Consider the following 12159-nt stretch of genomic DNA (forward strand, 5'->3'; position numbering starts at 1 on the left):
ATAGTTTTGGACAAAACATGATCCACTATCTAGGGAGGACCCAGGACCTCTGATTTCTTTGTCTTTGTAAAAGAGATAATATTAATGAAAAATATTGGATTTCTAATAGGGAACTAAGAAGTACTGCTGCAGGCCAAGGTTGGAAAACAATACTGCATGTTATCAATCTGTAGGGCTATCTTTGTGCCTCACCATCCTATTCAAAACCTCGCCTGTCCTGCTATAGTGCCAACAATGTTAGTGAGAAAAGGCTTAAACTCAGCTCACATGCACAGGGGTAAGGACTTCCCTTTCCTTTTATTTTCTCAGAAACATGGATTCTCTTTTCATGCAGTGTGCCTCCAATAAGCTCATCTGTTCCATCTGCAAGGACTATTTCACAGACCCCGTCACCATTATCTGTGGACACAGCTTTTGTACTCCATGTCTCTGCCTTTTGTGGGAAAATACCCAGAATCCCACTCACTGTCCTGTGTGCAGGACAATATCGCCACGAATGGACTTCAAAAGCACAATTTTTGTTAAGAGACAAGTTCATCTTCCTAGAGAGTCAGTTGTCTGCCAGTTCCCAAGCTCTGCCGAGCAGATCTGTAAAATACACCAAGCAATAAAAAACCTCTTCTGTCACATGGACAGGAACCTGCTGTGTTCATTCTGCTCTCACTCCCCAGAACATGCCACTCACAGGCACTGTCCAGCAAAGCAGACTGCTCAGCAGTACAGGGTAAGTAATGACTCTGAATGTACTTTGAAAGGTGGGAAGTCCCTGTATCTGCTAGGCAAGAGGAAAAATACATTATTATTATTATTATTATTATTATTATTATTATTATTCTTTTCTGCAATAAACACATCGAATTTCTGAACACTATGTGCCAGGCACTGTTCTAAAAACTACAGATAAATCACTGAAGAAAGTAGGTAAATATCCTTTATCTTTTTAAGTTTAAATTATTTTGGGCTGGAGAGGAATATGATGAAGTTGATGAGGATTAGGCTGCTTGCATTTCAGGATAAGTATAATAACATGGTGGATGAATCCAGTTGCAGAGAGCCAATGACGGCATTGGCTACTACAACCATGATTACAATGAGCCTGTTCTAATGATAGCAGATTTAGAAACACTGGCCAATATACTATAATAGTACTTTAGAAAAACTGAGGGCTAACATTTCAAAATTAAATATGAAGCAAGATTCAAAGTAATTGCGGTTTTTGCAATTCTTTTTAACCTTTTAAACTATAATTATTTTTGCACTAACCTAATAATTGCAGAAGTCAAACATGACTTGTATTCATCTTTTTTATCAGTATATATTGAGTATTATAATTTTAATAGTTTTTCCTTTCTTAAAACATGCATGCATTTTTTGGCACCCTCTGTATACTGTTTATTTGTTGTGTTTTTTTTTTCCATATACGTGCATGCATCTCATTTTTATCTGAAAATTGACCAGATTATATGCACTATCAGTGCCAGATTCCTCAGATAATGGATACACTTTTTTCAAATTCAGAAGCTCTATTTTTGGTTGAGCTCTCAGATTTGACAGTTACTATTCCCAAGGAAAATCACTGACATCTCTGCTCTTTTTACTGTTTATTTGTCTCATGCCTAACCTCTTACCTCTTTTTGAGGTAGAGTCATCCCTCTTTACTCCAAGAAGATACATTCTAAAACCCCCAGTGGGTACCTAAAAACCACAGATAGTACAGAACCTTATGTACTGGGGGTGCCAAAAAATGTATACAAGTGGACACTTTGGTCAACGTTGCTCAAACAGTAGTTTGCCATAATGAAATGTCTGGACACTGATGGTAACCACTTTGAGAACCTCTTGTATTGGTTGGTACAAAAGTAATTGCGGTTTTTGCAATTTGTTTTAACCTTTTAAACTACAATTATTTTTGCACCAACTTAATAATTGCAGAAGTCAAACATGACTTGTATTCATCTTTTTATTAGTATATATTGAGTATTATAATTTTAATAGTTTTTCCTTTCTTAAAACATGCATGCATTGTTTGGAACCCTCTGTGTACTGTTTTTTTGTTGTTGTTGTTGTGTTTTGTTTTTTTTCCATATACATGCATGAATCTTTATGGCTTCTTATTGGCATACCCAAATTGCAAACACTACCACTATTGTGCTTTGGGGTCATTATTAAGTAAAATAAGGGTTACCTGAACACAAGCACTGCAATACCACAACAGTGAATCTAATAAACAAGGCAGCTACTAAATGACTACTAGGCGGTAGTGTATACAGCACGGATTCACTGGACAAAGGGATGATTCAGGTCCCAGGATGGATGGAGCACGATTTTATCATACTACTCAGAACGGCACACAATTTAAAACTTAAGAATTGTTTATTTCTGGAATTTTCCATTTGATATTTTCAGACTACAGTTGACTTTGGGTAAATGAAACTGTGGAAAGCAAAACCATGAATAATGGTGGGCAACTGTATCTGAAATGTTCTATATTTGTTTTCTAGTGCTTATATTTATAGTTCTTTTGCAGGAGAGTATTCTGATGCAAATGAAGGCTATTTGGAAAAATAAACAGAAAAATCAGAAAAATCTAAACGAAGAGACCAACATATTAAGAATATGGGAGGTAAGCAGTAGGCCCTGTTTCCTTTGGAATCAGCTTGGGACAGACAGTCATGGTAACTACAGTGGAATAACTTGAATTAAATCCTAACGTCCCTTGAGTGGGTGATGAGAAAAAGAGTGACATGTTTTTCAATAGGGAAATATGTCCTGCAGTGTAGGATCTCATGTTGAACTCAATATATAACTAAAATATTTTTTCTGTGTTTTTATACATATATATATATATATATATATATATATATATATATATATATATATGAAGCAATATCTACCATGAATATATCATCAGGGACAAGAAAATGCACTATCACAATGGAATGTGGTGATCACTGGGGTGGAGGTAAAAATAGAGTTCTATAGGAGCTTAGTAACCTTTGAATGTTAAGTGAAGCATCACAAACAAGTAAAAATCAATCTGATGCTAATGTGTTAGCAGAATTTGTAAATTCATGAGTATTAGTGGTAGAGAGATCTGAGTCCAAAAAAAGGTAAATGTAAGACAAACCATGGAATTGTTTGTAACCTGTAAGTAGCTTCTATTGATTGGCACAAAAGGGTATGAGGCAGACAGTGATGAGAGGTATGTAATTATGGCAAGGTCAAGAATGTGAATGCCTAGTTAAGGATTTTGGATTGTATCATTCATTGGAATCACAAAAATTGAATTGAGAACCTGAAGAAGTAAATTACATTTTTATCTTCAAAGAACTCAAGCACTTCTGAAGGAGACATTATAAACAGGCAACATTAGAGAATAATAGTTCGTTAAATAGGAATCTGTTCATGATGCTGTAAGAAAGACAAAGAGGAATAACAACACTATAATGATCATTTAAGATGTATTTCCTAATGAGTCATTCATTCATATGAGATCCTGTGATGTAGAGCTCACTGTTCTAGGCCAGCAAAGAGATACGGAAATGGACAGAAATAGAAACAAATCACTGACCTCAGGATTGTAATCTTTTGGAAGAATCTGATCCACAAAGTAAAACAAAAGTAAAACTTATAACATGTCACATTTGTGGGTGCTTACAAAAAAAATTAAACTAAGGGATGGGTATAAAGAATGCAGTTTTGGGGGATGGATGCTGATCAGGGAAGACGCACTGTAAAGGTTCCTTCTGGGCAGAGACATAAAGGAGCTAAGGGAGGGAACCAACAGCTCTAAGACAATACAATCTTTCTGGAGGTAAAGAGGAGGTATTAATAAAAGGAATGAGTGGGAAATAGTGTCAAATGAGGAAGAAGGGTGAACTAATGTAAGAATGAATCATATTATTTGAATTTAAGAAAAGAAGGCTCTTGGTAAGTTGGAATGTGTAGTTCAGCAAACAGTAGGGAATAGAAGGAAGAAGGAGTCATTGCCTGGATAAATAGTAGAAATTGAACACTCAGGCAGAGTGAGTTTGATCACATTTGATCAATAAGTCTGGTTTTGATGGGGATAAAAGTGTAGCATAGAAGCTAAATATAGTCATTAGGACAAAGACGTTTAGTTTGGGGTTTTCCAAAATAATTTGGTAAATGTGTACACTTCTAAAGACTGTGTGAAAAGGAGAGAAGAGCGTGTGTGAAAAAGTAATTAAATGAGAGAGTGAAACAGGGCAATACACACTGAAAGAGGGGACAGAGAGAAATAAACAGAGACAGAAAGAGACAAAGGGACACGGCAAAGGAGAGCATGATTATTGTGGGGTGGAAACTAAAGAATAATATCTCTAAGGGGACTAAACAAGATGGACCAGTAAAGAGGAGGTAGGTGTAGAGCTAGGTGTTAAGAGGCAGGCAGAGCCAAGCACTGGTGAAACTGAGGTAATTTTAAAAGCTCATGTCTGATGTCTTCCATTTTCCTAAGGAAGTAAATTGTTGCTTTTCGCTGACAGCAGAAAGTCAGTTTGTGAGAAGGAGTATTGAGGAGAATGGATTATAATTTAGATTTAGTAACAGCTTATAGGAAACAATATAAAAGTTGATCTTATATTCCTATTTTTTTTCATAAAAGATGTGAAATTTGAGGGACAGTAGTTGGAAACAATGATGCAGGAAGAGAAATAAATGAAAATGAAGGAAGGGAGGGGGAGAAAAAAGAAAGAGAGAGGGAGGGAGGGAGGGAGGGAGGGAGGGAGGGAGGGAGGGAGGAAGGAAGGAAGGAAGGAAGGAAGAAAACATGGGTTTCTTAGAAGTGGAAAGGCATAAAGCTACATGTAGTATTTCTATGGTCTGAGTGTTTGTGTCCCCCTCCCCCAAATTTATTTATTTGTGTCTCCCTCCCCCAAATTTATTTATTTGTGTCCCCCTCCCCCAAGGTGATGGAAATAGGAAGTGGACCTTGTGTGTGGGGTGAGGGGGGAACGTGGTGGTGAATGCTTAGACCATGAGGGCAAAGTCCTCATGAATGGGATGTGTCTCATAAAAGAGGTCCCAGAGATGTCCCTTGTCCCTTCTGCCATTTGAGGACACAACAAAAAGATGGCTATTTGAGGAGTGACCTCTCAACAGACACCACTCTATCAGCACCAAACTTGGACTTCCAAGCCTATAGAAATGTGAAAAATAAATGTCCGTTGTTTCAAAGCTAAACATTCTGTGGTGTTTTCATTAAAGCAGCCCCAACTGACTGCAAGTACACTGTGCAGAGCACAAAAACAACAGATGATAAGGGAAGAATAAAATCATCTATGTACATGACCTAAATAACCCAATGTCACTGCAGGGTTTTGTAAATCTACGGATGCTGATGATCAGGGCTGAATATCCTAAGGTTTATCAATACCTCCATGAAGAACTAGAAGAACAGTTAGAGAGCCTGGCAAATGAAGGCAGGATAATTTTTCAGCGACTCAGCAGAAATGTAACCAGAATGGTTCATATGGGGAAACTCCTGAGAAGAATATATGAAGAGCTGAAGAAACTAAGCCGTAAATCAGATGTGGATCTGCTCCAGGTAAGGGCAGAGGAAGGATGCCAGAGTTCTGAGCACCACCTGCTTGGAAATCATTGATACCCACTAAAGTCTATATCCTCTTTGACCTCCATTATTTTTCTGTTTCCAAAGTTCAGTTTCTGCCTCTTCTGACTTTGTGATGGCAAGTTTTGTTCCTTTGATCTAACTTGGAGACCCACGGTCACATTTGCCATATACAGGAGAAGAAAAATTACATGAAAAGGTTCAAGTAACAGATACAGAAAATTTTTCCTTCTAAATTCTTCTGCTATACTTATAGTTTCTGACCAACTGCAACAGAACAGCTTGTGAATGAATAGATAGATAACCGAGTCTTGTATCTGGACTTGCTAATATGTAGACATGATGGATGTTTCCATTCTTTCTCTTTTGAAGGTCTAGATCGGGAGCCCACACACCCTTACAAGAATTTTGGGGGGAAAAAATCTGTGAATGTTGCTGTAGATTGCAACAAAGCACACCCATGTGTTCACCCTAAGAACATCTTCTGATTTTAAATTTTATCGAGATCATGACTTTATCGACTATATGTAAATGTGAGACTGAGTTTCACCTTTATAAGGCTAAGAAGAATGACACATGATTTTGCCAAAGGAAGGAAACCGGAATACTGAATTTTCCAGTCAAGTCTCATATTGTCAAACTAAAGAGGAGAGCCACCTTGTACTGAAAACTAAGCCTTCCTCTTCTTCTCTTTACAGGATTCAGGAGACATAGTGATAAGGTAAGTTTACCCCTCCGCTTAAGTCATGGTAACATGCCAGTGGTCAGGCTATTTCTGCTAAGATGGACCCACCTTTTAGTGGTAAGTTCCTTTCTGTCTGCATGTATTCCTTCTCTAAAGGACTTCCAGGCTTTGAGGAGACTACTTTTAAGTAAAAGTAAGGGTTTAGGAGTAAAGCTCCAATTGAAAGATTTAATGTAGAGTTTGCAAGAAGACAACTATTTTTCTTGCCTATAATTTTCAAAATCCTTATTATTTGAGGATTATTTCAGGTCTTTTATTGGAAAGGCAAATAATCTCAGAGAGGTAGCAGGTGGAAGGATGGTGAGAAGAGGAGGAAGGGAGAATCACCAAAAAAAGAACATACTATAGAGCTGAGGCTCAATCTATAATGTGGCATGTTCCAAACATTTGGCATTTATTGGATTTCAGGAATTAAATGAGAATCTCTCTGTGGCTCTCCCAGAGTAGCTGGAAGGGAGGAGAAAAAAAACAAACTGTTAGGATTCTGAGGAACCATCTTCAATGCATGATGAATGAGACCCTTGAGGCTGTAAGGAAGTGGGTCTTTCTCTTTGCAGAGGTCAGTTAGTGCAGCTCTACCTGCCCCAGCCTGTGGACCCACAGCTCACTGCATGGACCATCACCGGGATGTCGGAAAGGCTTAACAACTTCCGAGGTGAGAGGCAGTGCTCTGGTGGGACAGCAATTGCATTTCCTCCATGAACAGGTACATATGGGGGACCTCTTCTTATTGCTCTGTTATTCTTTTCAGAGAACAGGGAAAGAGGTAAATATGGAAACCCTTATAACTAACTTTATAATTCATCGTGTATTAACTGTCAGGAAAAGCTAACTGAGCTTGTCAAAAATAATCAAATATGACGGTTTGTTATAAGATTACTTACAGTGATTTTTTCTCTGGTATATAAAAGTGAATATTCATTCAGTGTATTTCAACTTTTAGTTGTTCACTGTGGTTCTATGTAGATGTTCGTGTATTTAGAAGCACCTTAACATTGCTATTTAATTGTTTATCTAAATATTTAATAAATGTATCTGAAAAATTACAAGATTTAAGAAAGAATAAAGGTATTTTTATAAACAACAAGTATGACCACAAAACAAATGGAACACAGGATTTGTTGTGTGGAGGGCAACTTGAGACAAATGTAGGGGGTGAGGCCGGCAGACGATGGAGAACCTGACCTGGGATGGGAGGAGGTGGATTCTGGCTTGATGAAATTCTGAGAGAAACCACTTCTTGCAAAAAGAACATATGGATTTCCAATTAATTTTACCTTTGCTTGTTTAAATGTTACATCCTGATAGCTTAGGCATAGTGATCACTATTTAGAAAATAATAATAATATATTTTAAATTTAATGTATATTTATTACTGTGATTATACTTATTCTATTTTGGGACAGTTGATTAATGAGAAGGCCTAAGTAAGTTAAGGGCCATTTTGCTATTTACTTGGCCTCTATGAATGAGCTCACAAATATTCAATATGCTGGTACAAATAAAGCCAGAGTCTGACATTTTATATCTTTACATAGTCTCAAATTTCCCATTGATCTAATTGGATGATTAAAGATTTCCTTGCTCTGTAGAAAAACAAGAAAACTCTGCTGATCTGCCTGTCTTTCCAGTGTCGCACCATCTGTGTGAAAAAAACCGTGAAAAATGGGTTTTGGGAGCCAGCCAGTACTGACTGACTCTTTCATGAAAGCTGATTGTTACATGTTCCAGAATTTTATGAGCAATTCCTAAATGGTTGGTGCCTTGAAAGTAGCCATTGTGGGAGTAACCCAGTCAACAAAACAAATCCGTTTTGTTCTGTTTCAGAGATTTGGTTGTTAAAACTTTTGCCAGAACACCTCTGCACTTGACCTTCAGAACTTTTCCAACCTGTTCTTTGACTTCGTTGTTTTCTTTTTACTGAAGTGTATATTACCTTGGACCATAAGATAAGCAAGTATGACGTGCTTCTGTTTGAAGAACTGAGACATTTGCAGTGCAGTCTGGATCATCAAGACTCACCCCATAATCCAGCAAGCTCAGAGTACACTCCTTCGTGGGGAGCACAGACCTTCACATCTGGCAAACATTACTGGGAGGTGGATGTGGGAAGCTCCTGTAATTGGATTATAGGGCTTTGCAAGGAATCCTGGGCAAATAGGAATGATATGCTCCTTAACTCTGAGGGTCTCTTTCTACTTCTATGTGTCAAAGTGGAGGACCATGTCAATCTCTTCTCTACCTCCCCACTAATACGCCAATATATTCAAAGACCTCAGGGCTGGGTAGGGGTATTTCTAGACTATGAATTTGGTGTAGTAAGCTTTGTTAATATTGCCAAAAGTTCTCTCATCTGTAATTTCCTCTCATGTTCCTTCTCTTTTCCTCTCAAACCTTTCATTTGCTTTGGACCCAAATGATGAGAAACAGTTCACAAACCTGAGCAAGATTTTGGGAATTCTAATAGCTGAGGAAGTTCATGTCCTAGTGATTTCTTGAATGGAGAAAATCAGTTTATACCTCATTATTTTTAACTTCGTTTTACCTTCAGAAGACACATTTGTTGTATTATTTTTTAAAGTGGTGATAAAGTATGGACATTTGTCTTTTTAATTTTATTTAAATAAAGTAATCTCTTTTATTGTATTGTGTAGGATCCATGCACTTTTCATTTGCCGTCTGAGCTTGCTAGAGGTGAAAGAAAAACTGGGTGTGGAAATCCAGCTAAACGGATAAATGCAATGCACAGAGAATTGTCCTTCCAGAGAATTCTTGTCAAAACTCATTGTCAGTATAGAATTCTCTTCTCCCTCCATCCATCTGGCTAAGACCTATTCCTCCAGCAGTTCTCCGGTTACTTAACTGGATTAGGTCACATTATAATATAACCTCAAGGACAGTTTATACTTTCCCTTTGTAAAACTCACAACAGAATTTGGGTCTTCTTTTCTAGTTTGTAAATTACAAGAAAGGAAGGCCAGTTTCAGTCCTCTTCACAGCCACATTCCAAGAATGAAACAGCTGCTGGAGAAAACAAGATAGATATATATATATATATATATATATATATCTTGTATATATCTATACATATATATGTATAGATATATGTATATATCTATACATATATATGTATATATCTATACATATATATGTATATATACACACACATATAATGTATAAAAAATATATATATAAAATATGTATTATATATTATGTATATAAAATATATATTACATATATTATATTCATTATATATATACACAATCTCTCTAGGGATGTAATGTAAAACATGATAATTATTAAGACTGCTGTATGATATATATGAAAGTTTTCAACAGAGTAGATCCTAACAGTTCTCATTACAAGGAAAACATATTTTCCTTTATTTTGTATATAAAAAAATCAAACTCCTCACCCCACCCCCACACATACATACTTTCTCCTTCCATCCCTCCCTCTCCTACTCTCCCTCCTTTCAAAGAGAATATTGGGTAGGAGATAATCTGAAAGTCACTTCTGTGAAAGTGTAGTAGAAAAGACACTATATCTAAATTTTCAGATATAGTTGCTTAAGAGATTGTTTAAAGCCTCCTGACCACGCCCTCATTTTTTGGAAGGTTCCAAGAGTTGCTGCATACTTAAAAGTTTTCTATTGACAGTTTTCTGGAACTAGGCTAAAATGGAAAAAAAAATCCTCCACAGTGTACTTCCTCCACAGCTGTTATTTATAATCTGGACTGTCAAAAATAAACTATGTGAGGTCTCTGAAAGATAAAAATAGTGAAATGAGGAGAGAAGACTCGAGTGATTACCCAATGCCTTGGACTGTGGAGTCACTGTTCCTCTTCTCTTTCCTGGTATAACTGGACTGAAGGAAGACCCAATTCTCTGAAGAGCACAGCAGGAACGTACAGCAAAAGGTCCAACACAAACACCCACTTTCTGCTCAATGGAACAGGAAAAGAAATCCCTGAGAACTAAAAGCAAAAAATCTTATAGTAAAATAAGACCGGGTCTTATAATATAATATAATATAATATAATATAATATAATATAATATAATATAATATAATATAATATAATATTAATATAATATTAATATTAATATAATATATATTATATTAATCTTATATTATATTATATTTTTATATTAATTTTTGCTCCAAAAGATGCATTAGAGCTGATTGTCTGGCTAGGTCTTATTTTCAGAGAAATATATATATATATATATATATATATATATATATATATATATATATATATAAAATTATAGTTGACATTATTACTCAGCTTCACCTTCAGGTGTACAGTGCAGTGGTCAGGCACCTACACCATCCATGAAGTGGTCTCCCTAATAAGACAAGTGCCCATCTGCCACCCTACAAAATCTTTACAACATTATTGATTACATTCCCCAAACTGTCTTACATATCACTGAGTCAATCTTGTGGTTACCGAAGATATTTGTCAATGATATATCTGATAAGGGGTTAATATCCAAAATTTATAAAAAACTCATTCAACTCAACACCATAAAAAACAAGCAACTGCATTAAAAAATGGGCTGAGGACTTGACTGTAGCACTCTTGAAGGGCCCAAGGCCTTGGCTGCCAGCAGGAGTCACACTGGTACCAGCAGGTGTTACCCTGTCTCCAGGCTCTGGTGCTCCAGGGACCCACTGCTCCCTGTCCACCCTTCCCACTCTGTACAAAGTTGGAGAAAGCAACTCCCCAGTGCACCCTAACCCTGCCCCTACATGCAAGAACCTTCTGTACCCACTGTGCTCAGCCAGGCGACCACCATCCAGTTCCTAGCATTTGCAGAGCCCAGGGGCAGAGGGAATACCAGGGCCATAGCATCTGTTTATTTGGTTTATTATAAATATATGATTTTACAGTATTTCTGATTTTCATTAAACATTTAATAGGTACAAAAATACATATGGAATATGTATAAATTAGAAATAAACTATTGCCCTTAACTAACAAGCCCAACGTGTACCTCTTCATTTTACCATTCTCCTGCTAAGATCAGCAGCCATTGGGCAGTTAGTCTTATATCAGGTATTTGTATCACCTTTATCATTTACCATCTGTGATTCTAACAATAATATAGTTTTGCAGGTTTCGAAATATAGAGAAACATCATACTCTGTATTCGTCTGTGATTTTCTTTTTTTCACCTCAACATTGTGTTTCTGAGATTTATCCAGTTTGTAGCATGTAGTTGAGGTTTATTAACTTTCATTACATTACATGCATTTGTTCTTTTTATATTTTCTTCTTTTTCCAGTTTCATTGAGGCATACTTGACAAATACAATTATATATATGTAAAGTATACACTGTGATTATTTGACACATGAGTACATTTTTAAATGAGTACCATTATCAATTAATCAAAATACTCATCACTTCACATTACCTTTTGCTTATATGTATATGTGTGTATGGTGAGAATGCTTACAATTTACTCTTATCAAATTTCAAGTACACAATGCATATTGTTAATTATAGTCATCGTGCTTTACATTAAATTCTTAGAACTTATTCATCTTATAACTGAAAGTCTGTATGCTTTTACCATCATTTCCCCATGTCCCCCATCCCCTGGAAACCACCATTCTATTTTCTGTTTCTGAGTTTGACTTTTAATTTTAAAATTCTTTTTTAGATTCCACGTATAAGGTATACTACATGGTATTTATTTTTCTGTGTAGCTTATTTCACTTAGCAGAATGCCCTCAAGTTCTATCCATATTGTTGCAAATGGAAGAATATCCTTTTTTGTGGCTCACTAATATTTCATTATATACATATCT

General features: G+C 36.3%; 1 protein-coding gene across 1 annotated transcript; it reads left to right on the forward strand.

Moving 5' to 3' along the window:
• Positions 1 to 313: 313 nt before the first annotated feature.
• On the forward strand, positions 314 to 8758 carry LOC308503440 (tripartite motif-containing protein 77-like; the record flags this gene model as incomplete). The annotated part of the gene is made up of 6 exons (XM_081062728.1): positions 314 to 724; positions 2528 to 2623; positions 5339 to 5569; positions 6292 to 6314; positions 6896 to 6993; positions 8265 to 8758. The coding sequence occupies 6 exons, from the start codon at positions 314 to 316 to the stop codon at positions 8756 to 8758; spliced, it is 1353 nt and encodes a 450-aa protein (XP_080918854.1).
• Positions 8759 to 12159: the final 3401 nt, after the last annotated feature.

Source organism: Rhinolophus hipposideros (genome assembly GCF_964194185.1).
Source record: "Rhinolophus hipposideros genome assembly, chromosome: 10".
Taxonomy (NCBI): Eukaryota; Metazoa; Chordata; class Mammalia; order Chiroptera; family Rhinolophidae; genus Rhinolophus; species Rhinolophus hipposideros.